General features: G+C 47.0%; 2 protein-coding genes across 3 annotated transcripts in view; one reads left to right on the plus strand and one right to left on the minus strand.

Annotated features, from left to right (window-relative positions):
* Positions 1-19374, minus strand: part of immp2l (inner mitochondrial membrane peptidase subunit 2) — a 139218-nt gene that overhangs the window by 42383 nt on the left and 77461 nt on the right. The window lies entirely within an intron of this gene.
* LOC111235975 (leucine-rich repeat neuronal protein 3-like) lies at positions 1849-4408 on the plus strand. Its single transcript, XM_022764553.1, has one exon. The coding sequence runs from the start codon at positions 1849-1851 to the stop codon at positions 3970-3972; it is 2124 nt and encodes a 707-aa protein (XP_022620274.1). The 3' UTR covers positions 3973-4408.

Below are 19374 nucleotides of genomic sequence, written 5' to 3' on the forward strand. Positions count from 1 at the left end.
ATTTTTGCGTTAGAGTCCCCCCCGTGTGTCCACTGTGTTTTTACTTCCTGATTCTCTGCCCCGCCCCCGTGTGTTTCACCTGTGTGTTTGTCACTCCGTCTGTTTTGGTCCTGGTTTCTCCCTCAGGGAAGTTTCTGTTTGAGTTTTTGGTTTTTGTTCCGGCCTGATTTATTGCATCGGTTTTTGTATGTTTCTATTTTCTGTTGTTAAAACGCCTTTTTTCCCCATCAACTCCCTTTGGATTGGCTGCATTCGGGTCCTTAACACTACAACTCTGATTGGCTCGCCGACCTGTTGTTACTAGAGCTGCAGAGAGAAGCCTGAGAGATTAGATGTGAAACTACACTGAGATGGTTTTTGCTTCTTAAAACCACAAATATATCTTCTTATGGATCAACACTTCAAAATAAAACAGAAGAAGAAGAAAATGCGGAGCTTGTGGCAACAGCGTATTGAGAGACAAACTGACATGTTGTTGGTTTAAGACAAAACAAATAAATATAAAGTAAATAAATCAATAAAAACGCAGAATAACAATTGCCTCACCCCTTAAATATACACGTATGCTATAAGTGAATTAGTAAAAATTCTGATAGGAAACTACACTGTTACTGTCACAGCTTTGAGAAAGAGAGAGGAGGTAATAAAGTGAGAGAAGAACCCGTTCACACACGCCGCCATAAACAAGCTAATATATGCATGAAGTGTCATAGCTCGTCCTCATCAGCGGCCGGCTGCTCCAGCCTTAACCGACAGCTTCATTTAATGTTGTACACTCAGCTGTGGCTTCTGCACTCAAGGTCACAAATTAATCAAAACATCAATATGTGCAGTAGACATAGGCAAAGCCCGCCGTAGACCTGTCACCTGTACCAGCGGCGTTGATTCAGCGCCTCATGAATAATGCAGAGAGGCAGCCGAGGAGTCGCGGCGCAGGACCCTCGGCTGAGCTCGCTCGACAAGATATTTCAGGTGGATCTGCGCCTCCAGGTCGTGTGTGTGTGTGTGTGTGTGTGTGTGTGTGTGTGTGTCAAACTGTCTGCTTGTTGTTTTGTGTGGGTGATTTGATAAGTGTGCACAGGTGCATTTTTCACAACAGAGGAGAGGTTCAGGGGGCGGTGAAGCTCTGTTAATTACAACACTGGGGAAGAAATTGGGACTTGCGATGTTTTGCCTCTTGAATCAACACAGCTCTGAGCGCCGTCTTCTCCAGGACACTTGTTCTACCGCTTTGACTGAAAAGGTCCTCTTGGCTTTCTTATAAAGACACTCAAAAAGCACATTTTTTTGGATTCAAACCTGTCCAATAACACAGTTAAGGTCAAGTTAATCATAACTTACAATTCACACGGCGCAAAGAAAGCAATAAAATCAAATGAGGCTGAAAAGGCTTAATAAATCTCAATATTCCTAAATGTCAATATGCGTCCATATCTCGACAGCAGCGTGTTATATTGGGCTCTTTTTCTCTTCTGTCTCCCCAGATGGAAACTGACACCAGTGACAACGACGGAGGATAATAATGATGGAAGGCAGAGCGATTCGTCCCCTGCCGGAGCCACAGCTTCCCTCAGCCGCCCCTCTGCTGCGCAGCGCCGCTCCCTGAAGGATACATCGACCTTGGCATATCACAGCGTGCATGACAACCTGGCACGGGCCGAGCTGAAAGGTTGCCTCTCCTCGCCAAGAGCTGGAAGACAACGGGGCCAAAGCTTCGGGGACCGGGCGTCAGCAGAAATCAAGTCTGTCTTGCTGCAGTAACAAATAAGCTTTTATTTGTGAAGTTAACAGCGCTAACAGCTGACTCCATAAGGGCCAATTACTGGCTGAAGGGAATACGGGGCCAAGATGAAGGAGGCGGCAGTTGTGGCTTGCTTGCTGGCTGAGCTGTCTCTAGCTGCTTTGGTCCTGGCCTCCGAGGGGGCCGCTCACTGCCCCGCGTTGTGTCGATGCGAGATCCGACCCTGGTTCTCGCCCAGCTCCATGTACACCGAGGCCGCCACTGTGGACTGTAATGACTTGGGGCTCTCGGCGCTGCCAGAGAGACTCCCTTCAGAGACGCAGGTGCTGCTGCTACAGACGAACAACATCGTTAATGTGGAGAAAACTTTGGATTACTTGGCCAACATTACTGAAATCGACTTGTCTCAGAATAACATTTCCTCTGTGAGCGATGTTTGTCTGGGGTCCCTCCCCCAGCTGCTGTCGCTCCACATGGAGGAGAACTGGATTCAGGAGCTTTCTGACGGCTGCCTCGCTTCCCTGCCCAACCTCCAGGAGTTCTACATCAACCACAACCTGATTTCCTCCATCGGTGCGGGGGCCTTCCAGGGCCTGGGCCGGCTGCTGAGGCTCCATCTCAACTCCAACCGACTCACAAGCGTCAACAGCCAGTGGTTCCAGCAGCTTCCCAACCTGGAGATACTGATGCTGGGAGAAAACCCCATCCTGGAGCTGTCGGACATGAACTTTAAACCTCTGGCTAACCTCAGGAGCCTCGTGCTCGCCAGGATGAATTTGACTGAAATCCCCGACAATACTCTGGTTGGTCTCGAGAGCTTGGAGAGCATCTCGTTTTTTGACAACCTGTTTAATCGAGTCCCCCGAGCAGCGCTGACGAGAGTCCAGAACCTGAAGTTCCTGGACTTGAATAAGAACCCCATCGAGAGGATCCAGAGAGGCGACTTCATGGATATGATGCATCTGAAGGAGCTGGGCATCAACAGCATGCCGGAGCTCATATCCATCGACAGCTTTGCCCTGAACAACCTGCCCGAGCTGACAAAAATCGAGGCCACCAACAACCCCAGGTTGTCCTACATCCACCCGAGGGCCTTCCACAAGCTCCCCAGGCTGGAGACCCTGATGCTGAACAGCAACGCTCTGAGCGCGCTCCACCACAGCACCGTGGAGTCCCTGCCCAACCTGCGAGAGGTCAGTCTGCACAGCAACCCCATCCGCTGCGACTGCGTCATCCGCTGGGTCAACATGAACAGGACGGCCGTCCGGTTCATGGAGCCGGACTCCCTGTTCTGCGTGGAGCCTCCGGAGTACCAAGGCCGGCACGTCCGACAGGTGCACTTCAGGGAAATGACGGAGATCTGCCTTCCTCTGATCTCACCTGCGAGCCTCCCAGAGCGGGTGGAGGTCGGCAAAGGGAGCTCGGTGTCGCTGCACTGCCGGGCGTTCGGAGAACCGGAGCCCGAGATTTACTGGGTGACGCCGTCCGGTGACCGGGTCTTACCCGGAAGTGTGTCCGATAAATTCTACATGCACCACGAGGGAACGTTCGACATCTACGACGCCTCGGAGCAGGAAGCCGGCTCGTACACCTGCGTCGCCCATAATCTTGTCGGGGCAGATCTCAAGTCTGTGACGGTTGCGGTGGACGGATACCTCGCACAGCCTTCAAACCAACCTTTGCACGTGTATATCACATCTGTCCAGGCTCATTCTGTAATGGTTTCCTGGGAGAGCACAGGTGGTTTGGTTTCACAACTCAATTGGTCCATTTTAGCCGAGGGCAGCAGCCTCTTGATGCCATTCAGAGCCAGGCTTCCTGCTGATGTCAGAGAGTTCCACATCAAACAGCTGATCCCATACACTCACTACCAGGTCTGTGTGGAGGTCGCAGTCGCCGCACCACGGCCTGGATACAGCAGGGACTGTGTTAACGTTACCACAAAGGAGGCCGCCGTCCCGAGGGAGGAAGCTGAGAACTGGGACGGTCTGGTGATGGCTTCCTGTGCCGTGTTTTTTGTTGTGGTTGCCGTGTCTTGCTCCGTCATCTATACATCTCTCTACAGCCAAGTGTTTTACAGGAAACTGATAGCGGATTCGGCTGAAACGCTGCTGATTCCCAGCACTCACTCCTCCTCCTCCTCCTCCTCTTCTTCTTCTTTCCTGGAATTTGGTGTGTCTGGGGTCAAGGTGAGGGCGACTGTAATAGACTTACCGGACGACTCCATGTAAGAAACGTCCTTGTCTGTAAAAGCACTTTGGGATTATGTGAAGATGAAGGGTGACGGACACGGGACGATGTAATTTACGTGCCCTCTTTTCGCCACTTTCAACGGGACGTTTTGCACTGGAACTCCTGAACAACAAACACACAATTTACATTTACCGGCTGAAAGCAGAGACTTCTTTCTTTTGTATTTCAAACTTGTGTCATTATAACAAGCTTAAATCAGTCAGATATCTTGACTATAATCTACACGGCTACTGGTCATTCATGCAGTGCAGCCAGAGTAAAGCACAGCACAGGAACTACTCTGTCTTAAATACCTTGTTGAGACGGCTTTGATGTCTGCAAAAAAGCATTTTCTTTGCTGTGTTACATTAAATGGTGCCAAGCGAAGATAGTTTATAACGGCAGAAAAAAAAACCTTGTTAGTCTAGTGTACAATAAAACCGACTATAATGTATGCAGTTTTATGAACAAATACATTTTTCATTAAACCTGTGTGGTGTCTTATAACTACAATCTTTTCTTGTTAAATCTGGACAGAGCATGTCAAAAAACAACAACAAAACAAACAAAAACACAAAACTGTTGTCTTTGATATTTGTGTGGATGAGGCTCATAAATCTTGTTGCGTCCCCCTCCGAACCTCAGCGCAGCACAACTGTGAGATCTGCTGCAGACAAACACAATTACAGGGGCAGACGCTCGAACACGGTTAGTGCAACGCAATCTCAAACAGCACAACCGGCATATGAGATAGTTGGTTTAAGTGTGTGTGTGTGTGTGTGTGTGTGTGCATGTACCTTAATAGGTGTGTGTGTGAGGACATTGGCAAACCCATTGACTTTGAATTGCATTATATTCTCTTTCATTAAAAATCCAATATGGATTCCCAACACAAACCTCGGCGAGGTGATGAATCGGCGTCACGCGCAAACTGATGGGAGGCATTTATCAGCGGGACTCAGTCATAGATCAACCAGGTTTCAGCACCTTGGACAGGGCTTTTAGAGCGCGCCCATTTGTCACCGCCACAGGAGCTAAAATATGACCCATTAGAGAAAGGTAGTGAATAGGTCAGCAAGAACGTGGCGCCCAAGCCATCCCCTTCCCCGTGTGACCCTGGAGAGACAACGCCGCCGTCGCAGGAACAGCTCAGCAAATATTGGGCTCATTTGTTAAACGCCTCGCTTCGAGCCATGAGGGGAGGGTGGCGACGGCGGCGGAGGGGGGGGGGCAATGGACCACAAAACCAGGACAAAGTAGTTTCAGTCCCAAACAGGACAGAGGACGATAGCACCTGACGCCTCACAGCGCCGTTGTTACTGATGTGCTGCGCGCTCCTGTACAAGATAACCACACCTGGGGTTCATAAGAGAGTCTGCCGCCTCAGTACTGTACGCTGAAGGGCATTCTGGGTATTTAGGAGAGCAGCTGTGTGAGGAAGGGAGGAGATGACAGATCGTTTTAGGGGGCTTCTCTTTTCCTCCCTCACCTGCGCTGCCGGCTTCAGCTCAGGTTCACCTCTGCTGAGAGGAGAGAACGATTCGTCCGTGTGTAATCCTTCGTTTTTTAAACTCTAAACTAAACTAAAAAAATAAACGCCAATACACAACCAAAAGCAAGAAAAAAAAAAAGGTTCCTCCAAGCGAGTAATTGCTCGCTACCGAGGGCAAACACACAATATGTTGTGGCAGATCTGCGGGGAATCTCCAACAGGAATAGTTTCCCACACCGACTGGCAGGTTAAATTAAATCCACAATCCCCAGTGAGACCGAGACCGGGACTCGAATCTGCCTCGTCAGGACTCTCCACACACAAACAAATAAAAACAACGGAAGAAAAAACCGGAGGTCGGAGAGTTTGACATTTTGATCTCAGGATCTCAGAAAAAATAGGATTAACCATCTGGGTAACCATGAATATCAAAAACAGTCAAGCGATAGATAATCAGAGGTGGGCGTCGCTCCCCTGCAGACATGATTAACTCACTGATGGTATTTAGACTCCACTATATTTACAGCTGCAGTTGCCGGTTACAGGAGCTTCAGTTCAGGAAACTGAGGTCATGTCATAGTTACTGGTGTTTTCTCACGTGTTTGTGGATTTCTGTTGGTTTTAGACTCAGTTTGTTTTAATTTTCTTTTAGGGCTGCTGGTGAGATTTCATTTTTCCCTTTGTCGTTCTTTCTTTCAGTCCATCATTCTTTTCTTTTTTCCCCCCTTTCTTTCCTTCCTTACAGTCTTCCCTGCTTCTGCCCTTTGTATTTACTTTTTTTGCTTTCCCTTGTTCTCCTTTTTTTTCTATTTCTTTCCTTCCCCTTACTTCCCTTATTCCGTTTTCTTTCACCTTCCTTACTTACATCTTTCCCTTTTGTCTTTCCTTTCCCCTTACCTTCTTCCTTCCCTCCTTATCTTAGTCCTCTCCTCCCCACTTACTTGATTCCTTTTCCCCTCCTCTCTCCTCCTCCTTTCCTCCATTATTTAACTGATCTAAGAACCCAGAGCTGGAGATGGAAGATTTTCATTTTCTGACTGTCGTTCGTTTTAATTCTAATAAAGAATCTTCACATTTCGTTTTCGTTCCTCCGCCAGTGATTTTACTCTGGAAAATAAACCTGCTCATTAATATTGCACAACAATCAGTCGGCTGCACTTGAAGAGTGAGGGAGGATTTAACTCAACGTGTTGTTGGTCTTTCTCTTCGCTGTGACGTCTGAATTACAACTTTACTGATTCAATCCAAACCGACAGTTTTCCGCGTAGCGCGTTAGAACCAGACACCAAGAGACGCCGCGGGAGGATTCACACGTGCGCCGATATTATTTTCTACTATCAGCTGTTTCCTTTAAGGTCGTGTCGGATGAGCTTCACGCCTCCTCCTCCTCCTCCTCCTCCAGTCACGCCGGCTCCTCAATAAGTACTGTCCGACATGCTGCAGTGTGTTTGAAGGAATAAAACAAAGGTGGTGTTGGCGGCGGCGGCGGCGGCAGACTGCTCTGTGATTCCCGGGGATGTTGTAACACAGGAAGATCAGAAACTCATCAAACACAAACAAGACGCACGAGTGCTGCAGGAGACACTTACAGAGACGTGTTGGATTTACAATAAAGCACATAAAGCGAGCGCAGCCGCCGAGCTTAATGAGCTCTGACTGCACGTTTTGTCCCGGCAGGATCATATCTGTAGACGTTTGATTCCATCACCAGTCTTTAACCCGCCACTCCCCCCCCCCCCCCGTTTCATTTTCTGCTAATAATCCATGAGAACAGCCTAACGATCCCGGCTGAAGGGAACTAATACCTCTCATTACGACTCTTCTGCTTTTTTAAATGTCCCATTTCCCCGCCACGCGTTAGCCGGTAAAATAAACTCGGCGAGAGAGCAAAACTATTTTTCTCATGAATTATTTCCCCATTACAAACATCGGGTGTCGAGGCCGGCGCCCGCGGCTCGTTGCTTGGGGTAAGCTAAACCAGGAAAAAGCCTCACATTTATCTAACGCTCGTCATGCAGAACCTCCTCGGCCTCGAGTAATTATTCTCCCGCTCGCCGGCCCATTAGGCTAAAACAACATGGCTGACTTTGGGTGATCTTGGAGCGTGGGGCTTTTTGAGCTTTTATTATCGTTTCATGATGGAGAGTCACAGTTGGCGAGCACGCACTTAACCTCCGCCGATAAACTGGAGCAGATAGCAGTCACTTACAAGACGAGGTTATTTCCAGTAGAGGCGCAGGAAGCGCTCGGCTGATTAATGACTTCCTCCGACTTATTTTTTTGTTTCTCCTCGGCTCCGCGGCGGCTGCTACTTTTCTTCTTTTTTTTTTTTTATCTCTTCCAGGAAACACTGAGTCAGGAGGTTCAGGTTCACACAGAGGAAGCTGCCTGATACAGACACAGTCCTCTGCTGATGGTCACCGAGCAGCTGGAACACACTCAGTGTTTGCTCAAGGGCACTCCGACTTTTAAGGGAGTTTTCATATTGTTGAACTAGAATTAATCAGTCTGCAAAACTTCTGCAGAATTATCACATCAACCCCCCCAGAAAAAAAGCCAGTACATAAACGTACAGTCAAGATTTGTAAAACTATTCATCAATGAACTTTCACACTCAGCAGAAGACGGTCACCGACGCTCTGATGAGTGCAAGTGTGGGGGAACTACATCTGATGAGGCCGGCACGAGCGCAATGCATGATGGTATATACCACTTGGTTCGTTACCATTGGTTGTGCACCGCTTTTCATGATGCATTGTGGGATACTATCAGTCCACTCTATAGAGTTTAATAGTTCACACCCTTAATTTCCTGTCTGTACCATGTGCTATGTTTCTTGTGTATAAGGCAACAGCCATGAATCAAAGTTTCCTATAGATGGATAAAACGATAGATAGATAGATAGATAGATAGATAGATAGATAGACAGATAGATAGATAGATAGAAGCACATGCTTTGACAGGAACAATAATGTCTATAAGCCGTGTGAGTTCACCTGAGGAATCTGAGCTGTAGGTCTGGAGCCCACCTGAGTCTGACAGCTGCGTTCGCACTTCGCTGGCCTCGCAGGTAAAATAAAATAGCCTCAGGTCTGAAAAACATTTTCTCTAAAAAAGAAATCGCCCCCAGAAATGTCCCGTAACCCTGTCTGCATACGAAGCGACTGCACGTTTAAGACGGTGAACTACAAGACGTGACTTTGCATCATTAACAGAGAGAATCTGGATGCGAGGAGGAGCGCTTCACGCCTCCTGCTAACGAGCTGCTTTCAGGCCTGAACTTTATTACCTGTGGATCTGCGGCAGCCACCCCGCCTCCGTGTGGCTCCTTTCATCTCGTTCCTCATGGCTGCCGTCGGTGGTGGTGGTGGTGGGGGGGGGGGCGTGGCCTCGCTCCGGGAGAGCAACCATGAATTCCCTCATCCTCCTCCACCAAAGGCTGCGCTATGATTACACATTCTGTAATGAATAATTTACCTTTTCTTAATCACCCGGTAAGCGGCTTCATTTAAACACTGGCTTCCTCCTCGTGCGGTGATTAGAGCTGGGAGCCGAGGTGAGGGAGGGAGATTAGAGGAAAATTAAGGCCGGGCTGTTGTGAGCGGCGCCGTCCTCCTGAACGGCGCTGCTCCGTTAGCTCTGCTCATTAACGCTTGGCCAAATGTCATCGCCACGCACAGCAGGCACCTGACGAACAATCAGAGCCACTATTAGGACAAATAACAACACTTTAAAGCTCCGACCTCAGCTCATCCTCCAGATCTTACGGAATAAAGTCAAATGTTGGCCAGGAAGCTCATCCTTTCACAATAAGAGCTTCGTCCGTGGGTGTATTTTGGTCTGAAGTTGAGCTTTTAAGAGTGTTTCACGTCCGTGTAAACACACATCTGGACAGGCTTTTTAAAAAGCACTTCTCTCCACACTGATGGCCCTCAGTCTGAGGACATTCAGGCTCCAGGAGAACGCTTCACACTGAACCAGTCCCCAGTGGAGCTGCTGGGTGGAGTGGTTTATACTGGGAAGCTCCGAGTGACCACAGAGAGAAATCTGTGGTTATAAATAACAGCTGCAGCAGAGAGAGAGAGAGAGAGAGAGAGAGAGAGAGAGAGAGAGAGAGAGAGCGGAGCTGGAAACAGGTACAGGTGAGGAGGCCTTCTTCAGGTACAGGTGAGGAGGCAAAAGCTGCTCCAGTGTAAAGGTCTGTGTCCATGTGTAGTGTGATTATAGATCAGCTCTAGCTTCTATATTAATACTGTGAAAGTATCAAAGCCTCAGTCCACAGAGAAATGCACACAGCCTGTATTCAGAAACTGAGCCTTAAAACCAGCCGTCAGGACTTCTGGAACTTTGTGATGTCACAACAAAGCAGTCACCAAGCCCCAAACAATACTGACATTTCAGATGATGAATTAGTTCAGTTGATCTGAGCTGATCTTCTCGCTCTCTTGGTTTTTGCACGGTTTCCTGCTACAAAACGATCTTCAGAATCACAAACTCCATCTACTGATGAAGACAGTGTGATGTGGCTGAAAGCTCCAGAAAAAAAGCTAATTGTAACCTTGAGATCTTAAATAACTTTTCAGATTCAGATTTCACATTAAACAAACAAGATAATTTCACTGTTAAAGATTAAATCTCTCCGTCTCGTGACCTTTTATAAAAACACAACATCATGTATGAGGACAGTTCTTCTTCTCTGCAGCTTCGTCCGTCACCTCACGACCCCTCAGATTTATCTTGTGACCCTGTGGAGGGGCCCGACCTCCATGTTGGGAACCAACTGGAACAAGTACATTTCTGTTTACACAGTGAAGCATCAGTATTAACAATCTAACACTGTCGTAAAATGATGTAAAACTCACAGAGTACTTAAGCTCATCAGCCTGAAATATCAATAAAACGATGCCCCAAATCAATCAATCAATAACCAGAGGCTTCAGCCCTGAGACGAGCGTCCTACAGATGACTCGACTGTCACGGGGCTGAGTGATCAAACATCCCGATTATCCATTTATATCCTCTGAAATCCCTCATCCATTAGGTAAGAGCACGGCTAAAAATAGAGGCAAGTGTTCGGCAGCAGCGAGTCTGCCATTCAAACTCCACGTGTACAGTAGCTGAAAGTAGGTTATTCGTACAAGCTGAGACGGCAGGAAGCGGCGCCTCTGAGCGCGACTCGTCCCGTGGCCTCAGCAGAGGGAGGCTGATCCGAGAGAGAGAGAGAGAGAGAGAGAGAGACAAAGCAGCCGGGGAAAACGAGCATCTCTCATATTTGTATCAGACTGGAGGGAAGATTCATCTTTTATTGATAAAAACCTGTCCAGGAAACGTCGCCGAGAGCCCAGACACGCGGTTGTTTGACTGCCTCTCCGTGTACAACCCCCCGTACAGCCGCCTCACTGCGAACACAAACAGGAACCTGGATGGTTCAGCCCGGGGGAGCGGGACTGGATTCGTCCACACGCCCGAGGCTGTTCTGAGCTACAGAGCCGGTCTGAGCCTCTAAACCCGCCGCCAGTTTAAACAGCGGAGTTTGTGGTGTGCGCTCAGAGATTTCCCGCTCAGACTGTTCATGTTCATCGCTCAGCAGGAAAACATCATCAGTTTGTCCTGAGGGCGGCGACGGGAAGAAAAGATCATGTTGTTGACGTAAACTTTCCCAGAATTATTTTTCCCACTGTATATGACGTGATTATAAAACTTTTTATTCCCCTTGCAGTGAAAGTTCTGCAGAGTGCTCAGTGTTCCTCAGGTGGAGGCTACTTCCATGTATCTGCCTTCCTTTGCTGTGCTAATGTTAGCATTTAGCATTCAGACATGTGAACATGGATTTTCCCACATTGCTTTTCTCTTTTTTGAAGATAAAAATAAGATCGGAAGGATTACAGTATTGATATAAAAAAGAAACTCCTTCATATGTTGCAACCAGGCTGAAACATGAAGCATGAACCAGAAGCTGCAGTTCCTCTAACGACCACTAGAGTCTGGCTCCAACAGTGAGTCAGTCCCCATAGACTCCCATGTTAAAATGTCTTTACAGCAGAAATAAACATGTTTACAGCCTGGTACAGAAACAGTTTTGGTCTCTAGAGCTAATTTCCTCCTTTCTGTCAAGTTATTGCGTGCTTTTATTCTGAAATGTTCTTTCAATGTTGCTCGACAAGCCTCTGAAATATCGGACATATGATGTGTGATATGAAAAAAATAACAGCAGTTCAGTAAATCAGAAACGTATGAAATGTGACTGTGGGTCACAAAGTAAATCCCAACTTCATTTTTATCAATCAGTTTCTTGAATTAGCCTTTGATTATGTTCTGACCCGAGGTCGACCTCGGCCCTGTGGTCACGTTTATTTACTGTCCACCATTTTAGTTCAGTGTCCAAGTTTTTAATCTCAAATCTATTCTGTAACAAAAATGACGTGCAAACAATTATGAGACTGTGCAGCAGGTTGTTATGACGTCATGTCTGAGCGTCTGTTACAGTCAACGAGAGACAGTTCATGACATCAAACAAACAAACAAACAGACACATGAGCAGAACTCTGAGTCCGAGCTTCATGGTGTCTGTGACGGCCCTGAGTCCTGTTCTGACCCGATGCTCATCGACCCGTCCCTGTGGAGCCTGACATCAACGCAACCTGAGAGTCCGTCCACTCTGTTCCACACCGGAGGACGCCGCATTGTCACCTTTACATAACTACAGGCCGCAGTGATCAATGGCAGAGTCCGGGCTTTAGTGAATTCTGCCCGCTGGTTAAACGCTCCGGGGATCGATGACATAATGACTCGCCCGAGTTCATCTGCTCCGAGGTGTACTTTACTTCAGGAGGCCGGACACTCACTTCCTTCCTCCTCCTATCGAGCGGCGTGGACCGTGAGAGAGAGAGTCTCTGCTCCCGGACAGCCGACGCAAAGAGAAAATAGATCCATCAATCTCCCTCTAACGCTGAAAACCCTGATGAGAAAACGCCGGGCGCACATCGAGCCGCAGTGTAACAGTTGCTGTCCTGCGGAGAAAATGACCTGAATTCATCAGCGGATGCATCTACTCCGGGAGAAAAACCCTGCAGCACGCCAAGTCAGGCCCGGCTCCTATTGTCGATAAATGTTGAAAGCTATGCCGTGAGGTTTTAGAAAAAGCTAATTTAAACCTACACAAAGTCCAGAAGAGGGTGATTTATCTGGGCACTGAGCTAGTGGAGTGTTGAGAGAGGGAAACAGCATCCGCACTGAACATGAAGCTATAAACTGAGCTGTTTGGCAGCTCCTCTCCTGCACGGGAATAAAAAATAAAAACTGCCTCACCTTGTTCAAGTGGTCGTTTTGCTTTGTAATGAGATGAAAGATTCATTTCAGGGATTCAGAACTGACTCAGCAGCTTCTCTGCGCCTCTGAGGAACGGCTCCAGTTGATTTCTGAGGGCTGGAAACCGACCTTGGCTCTTTGTTGCTGGTTTTTTATTTATTTAAATCCAGCTGCGAATGCGGAGCCTTGTTTTATGGCTCATTTTCAGATGAGAGCAGCTGCTGCAGACGAACTGATTGATAATGAACGGTTGTAATATTAAAGTCTCTTCAGCTGCAGATGCGATGTTAACGAGACGTCGGTCTGAATTATCGGCCATTACTTTTGTTTTAAACCTTCATGTTTCAGGAGGAAGTCGTGTTGAAGTCACACTCACACCTGAACAGCTGACTGTCTGCAGCCGGACGTGTGCGTCTCCTCTGAGCCTGACACACATCAGTGACATGTTCCTCCATCACCGTGAACACGCACACAACAAATATTCACCACAGCACCAAATGTAGATCAATCCACCGCTGAAAATAGTCCCGAACGAATCCCTCCTGTTTGTTTTTGTTCTAATGTCTCATACGTACGTACCGATATCTCCGTAACGCCATGATGGAACGTCTTCACATGTGGCACAAACATTCACTAGGACTTGAGGATGAACTGACTAGACTTTGGTGGCTAAAGGTCAAAGGTCAAGGTCACGGTGACCTCTCAAAACATGATTTTGGCCACGTGAAGGCGATATCTCGAGAACTCCTCGAGGGAATCCCGTCACATTTTGCAGGAATATTCACTTCGGCTCAAGGACGGACTGATTAGATTTCGGTGGTGAAAGGTCAAAGGTCAAGATCAGTGCGACCTCACAAAACACTGTTTAGCAATGACTCAAGACCTCGCAGCAATTATGACAAACTCTCACACAAATGTTTTAATATTTCCTCTGACTCTGGATAAACAGGGACGTGACCTGAAAGTAGTCCGAGTGGCGGAGGGATACGACCACGGGGAGGTGACTCTAGTTTATAAAATAAACCTACATATGTCTCTTCAGTATCAACGGGCTTAGAGCAGAGAGCGACCTGTAATGACCCTCTTGCTCTCTCATTCTTCTTGTCGACAGAAACATGTCGACAGTCTGTTCACCGACGCCGCTCTCACTCGTCCGTCTCGTGCACGTCTGACTGAACAGACGGGGTTTCTGTTTCAATCAGTCCAGCTGTGCACAAGCTCCCGATGCGAATCTTCACACTTCGCGTCCGTTTTCTGTGTTTTAAACATGAAACTGCAGCGAGTCTGAACGCCTCCTGTGTGGACACGCGTGGAGCATCGGAGCGGAAGAAGAGATCGTCCACATGCGGCGACTCAGCCACAAGAAGCATGTGAATCATCCATAACTACAAACTGTAGCTGTGGAACATCTACATTATAAATTACTGCTGGACCGGGTGAAACTGAGTCTAAGTGATGTTTTTGTGTGTGTGGTTGTTTGTGTGTGTGTGTGTGTGACCCCCGCCGGCAGCTGTCAGCATCGCTGTCAGATTTCAGTCTGGGCTTCACACTGGACGAGCTCGACCGAACGCAGCGTGATGAAATCAAACATGTTTAAAACATGTTGGCGAGCAGACACTCCTCGGTCTGAAGCAGGAGACGAGCTGGACGAGGTGTGAAAACCTGCCTCAGGTTTCTGGATTTATTTAGTTAATGAATGTTTTCAGCCTGTGAGGACGAACTGAGCTTCAGCTCCTCAGTTCAAACAGTTTGAACTAATTAAAGTATCTCAGCGTCTCTGGGTCGAATCCACAAGGGAACAAACTCTCTTTTACGTTTTCACGTTTTTTAAGAAGAATTTTATAAATCTAAATTTATTATGTAATAAACATTATTATTATTCTTTAATATATGACTTACCAAAACAATATGTAGATAAATAATAAGATAATTAGATCATATTTAAGGTAATTATAAGGGATATTTATCCATTTATGTTTCACATGTGAATCACACATTAGCAGATGCTAACATCAGCATGCTATCTTATTTTTAGCATGTTAATATGTTAGCATTTGCTAATTAGCACTCAAGACAAAGTGCAGCTGAGGCTGATGGGAAATGTCTCGAGCTGGTGTTTGAGTGACTGCGGTTCATCCTGACGGGAACGCGAACGTCAACCTCTCGGTGGCGCTACAGGAAGCGTCGGAGGATTCATCATCAGGGGAACGTGAATGTTTTTATCTGACACATTTCAGTCGTGGAGGAAGTTTAAACATTAAACTGAGCAGAAGAAACAATCAAAGCTTCTGTAACTTGGTTTGTTTTCATCTATTTTCTCTCTTTTCCTGTTGATTAAATTCCATTTTTGATGCTTTACTGATCTCACTTCAACATTTCAACCATTGTTCTATCCGCTGTTTATCACGGTGCTTTTTTTTTTTTTTTTACATTGCTCTATATTAATCTCTTGAAACGCTGGCAGGCCTCCGAAGAGCAGGAGGGAGGAGACGCACCAATAAAGAGAGTGGAGGGAACGGAGGGACGGGGGGGGGGGTCAGAGGGCGGCAGGCGAATAAAAAAAAAAAAACGAGGGTGAGATAAATGACCGCTGGCTGGAGGTCTGACACCGGCTGTCCCCTCCAGACGGCCACGGCAACTCCGACAAATCCCTCATCCTGGGAGAGCGATTACAGCTGCACGAGACGTCCACGACACAACCCTGAAGATCCGCCAGAAGCTGCAGAAACTTCTGAGCGGTGTGTCGGCTGCCGGGAGAGCGCCGCGGCACGTATGAGTTTTGACGTGCTGATGAAAGATTTATCGACATGGATTCACGTGTGTGCGCGGTGAGTTATGCAGTAAATAATGCGCCTTGTTAATAATGGAGATGCTGTGCTTTGGTTGAACACGCTGCGGAAGAAACACGAGAAGTTTAAATGAATTCAAACTTTGGCACATGTTCAAAGATGTTTAAAGCCTTGATCCTTTTTTTATTTCATTATTCCTGTGCATGACCTCCTACATAATATATCATATAGACATAAAGCAACGCTCGCTGAAACCTGGAGGAGCTGCAGTCTAAAACAATCCTCCTCTCACTCAGCGTTTAACTGACGCCGTCGACGCTCCTGAATCTAAAATCTTTAAACTGATTTCAGAGTGAGAATTATAGAAGCAGAATACAAGGTGACAGGAAATAAGAGCGGCGTGTTTCCGCAGATCCAGTTTGTTCTGAACATGTTTCTCTGCCCTTTAACACGTCACCTGATGCTGCTGAAGCAAATAAATAAATAAAGAATAGGCTCCTAGAAATGCAGTTTTAGGATTGTGGTCCTGTAAGTCCTGAAACTACAGCCAATCACGTGGCTGCAATCCATAAAGGTCATGAGCTTCAGTTAAAGACCCGCTCTGAAAACCAGGTCAGGTTCGGGTTTAGGTTCACAGACACTTGAGGCTGCGGTGTACTCGGGCTCCCCGACACTGGTCTGACACATCTGGAGTTCTGCTGAGGCAGCAGACGGTCGAGTCAACAGCCTGAGTCCATGAACCCGCTTCATGGAAATCCATCCAGCTGCTGTTCAGATCGTCAGCCTGGACTAACAACGACCCACGTGTCCCACTATCACAGCTGAGGATTTCCAGCCTCGGGGTCCAGTTTGCTGCACCTGAGCTTACAAAGCTCCAGGATTAACACTCGGACCTCCATCACCTGTGTCACCTGCGTTCAGTTACCTGCACCAGGAAATGTTACTTCCTGAGTGACTGACGGGCGGCGCAGACATGAAGTTGATGTTATTAAAAACCATCGCACATTAATGAGCCTGAGCACCATCAGCAGCACCTCCACCTCCGCCTCCGCCTCCGCCCTCGACATGTGCCTCTGTGTCAGGACTGACATTTCCTGGTCGACATGCTGCTTTGATGGAGCACATGAACGTGTTGGTGGGGGTGTGTGGTTGGATACATGTGCCTCTGTGTCAGGACTGACATTTCCTGGTCGACATGCTGCTTTGATGGAGCACATGAACGTGTTGGTGGGGGTGTGTGGTTGGATGGGTGGGGGGGTGGGGGTGGGGTGTTATCTGCAAGGGCATTTAAGCGCCCTCAACGTGCAGGTTCAGGAACATCAGATAACTGTAACAATTAACTCCGCTCATCGATTGTCCCCCCGGCGTCGGCGCAGCGCCGGCCGAGCGAGCGAGCGAGCGGCCTCCACGCTGGAGGTTACCGAGGTGAAAACACATCAGCTTCTGCCAGTCAGGACTTTACAGTAGAAAGAAAAAACACACTCAGGTGTGAGGCTGATGTCAAAGCAACATAATGAAGTCGAATCTCGGTCTGAATCAAAGCTGCTTTTCTGCAGGTTTGTTTTTTTTTTGTTTTTTTAATCTGATTGAAGCGAAGGCGTCTCAGCCTCCGCACGTCTCCACAGATTCTCATTATGTCTCTTTTTCTTCTTCTAACCTGATGGTTTGTTGTTGTCAGCGTCCTGGAACAAACACATTCCTCCTCCTGCTGCTGAAGGAAACAATACGTGGAGGCTGAACCCAAAAAACCTGCCCGCCGTTTGTTTTCCAAGGAAGTGAAACGTGACCCTGCGTCTTCACGAGTCAATAACACGCTCGTTTCATCATAAACACTGAAACGGCCCGACGCACAGCAACGCAACTTACGCACATTTGACCTCATTAACTGAGCTGATAAAACACGGGGGGGTGGAGAAGGAAGACAAACCGCTCACGTCACAGGAAACGAGCTTCACCGCGGGGCACGAGTACAACATGACAAGAACATGAGAGAAAACAGAGATGCTCTCCATGTTTCCATGGAAACAGAAACAACAACAGGTGCCAAGTGTAAAGGTACGGCTACAAAAGCCTTTTAAATTATACTGTCACCTTACAGGAAGTAAGGATTAAAGGATGAAATAAATAACTCAAGATAAAAAATGAAACAATAAAAACAGAAACACAAGAAAGAAATGTAAAAAATGTGTGAAATATTTAAAAGAGATTATTCAAAAGCTTTGTGAAAGAAATGTGTTTGTAGAAGTGATTTAAAAGAAGATGCTGATTTTGCGAGTAGAACAGGAAACACTGTCAGGATTGACTGTGACTCATTTTCATATCAATGAGATCATATTAAAACCAAGGCCACTGGAAAAGGCTAAAATCAGTTTAAGTGTACGATATATTTTGAGCCTTTTCCTTTGGAACTACATTTTCTCGACCGGTGAACGGTCGTATTCCTACGCCGACGCACCTCCTGTACCAGGAGTGTGAGGGTCATTTTGTTCAGTATGAAACCAGATTGGGTTTTAAATTCTCCCCTTCACACATCTGTCAGTTTGGTTAAAAAGTCTGAAACTTTCCCTCTCTGTTGAAGGCAGGTGATGGAGATTCCCTCCAGAGAGGAAGCTAATGTTTTTTTAAAGGTCTAATTGAAGAGGCTCTCCTCGTCAGACCATCTGTCTCTGTCAGAAACCTGCCTCCAACTCCTGCTCTCAACTCCCCATCAAACACAGTGCACCCACTTTAAGGAGACCCCCNATGAGAGAAAACAGAGATGCTCTCCATGTTTCCATGGAAACAGAAACAACAACAGGTGCCAAGTGTAAAGGTACGGCTACAAAAGCCTTTTAAATTATACTGTCACCTTACAGGAAGTAAGGATTAAAGGATGAAATAAATAACTCAAGATAAAAAATGAAACAATAAAAACAGAAACACAAGAAAGAAATGTAAAAAATGTGTGAAATATTTAAAAGAGATTATTCAAAAGCTTTGTGAAAGAAATGTGTTTGTGGAAGCAATTTAAAAGAAGATGCTGATTTTGCGAGTAGAACAGGAAACACTGTCAGGATTGACTGTGACTCATTTTCATATCAATGAGATCATATTAAAACCAAGGCCACTGGAAAAGGCTAAAATCAGTTTAAGTGTACGATATATTTTCCTTTGGAACTACATTTTCTCGACCGGTGAACGGTCGTATTCCTACGCCGACGCACCTGCTGTACCAGGAGTGTGAGGGTCATTTTGTTCAGTACGAAACCAGATTGGGTTTTAAATTCTCCCCTTCGCACATCTGTCAGTTTGGTTAAAAAGTCTGAAACTTTCCCTCTCTGTTGAAGGCAGGTGATGGAGATTCCCTCCAGAGAGGAAGCTAATGTTTTTTTAAAGGTCTAATTGAAGAGGCTCTCCTCGTCAGACCATCTGTCTCTGTCAGAAACCTGCCTCCAACTCCTGCCCCCCCCCCCCAAAAAAAAAAACCCAGTGAAACCGTTGGAGGCGAGTACTGAGGACGAGTTTGGCGAGTGTTTGTGTTTCCTGTGAGGCGCTGGCTAAAATTCAGACAATGTCCTGCGACGTCCACGAGCTCCTCTGCAGCTCCACTGGAAAATATGAGTGACGTGAAATATTTACAGTAAAATCAAAGAGCCAGGACTCACGTCTGGGGCCAGAGACAGAGAGAGAGACAGACAGAGAGAGAGAGAGACAGAGAGAGAGACAGAGAGAGAGACAGAGAGAGACTGAGAGAGAGACACAGAGAGACAGAGAGAGAGAGACAGAGAGAGAGACAGAGAGAGAGAGAGACAGAGAGAGACAGAGACAGAGAG

The sequence above is a fragment of the Seriola dumerili genome, unplaced genomic scaffold (genome assembly GCF_002260705.1).
Source record: "Seriola dumerili isolate Sdu_G_001 unplaced genomic scaffold, Sdu_1.0 BDQW01000550.1, whole genome shotgun sequence".
NCBI lineage: Eukaryota > Metazoa > Chordata > Actinopteri > Carangiformes > Carangidae > Seriola > Seriola dumerili.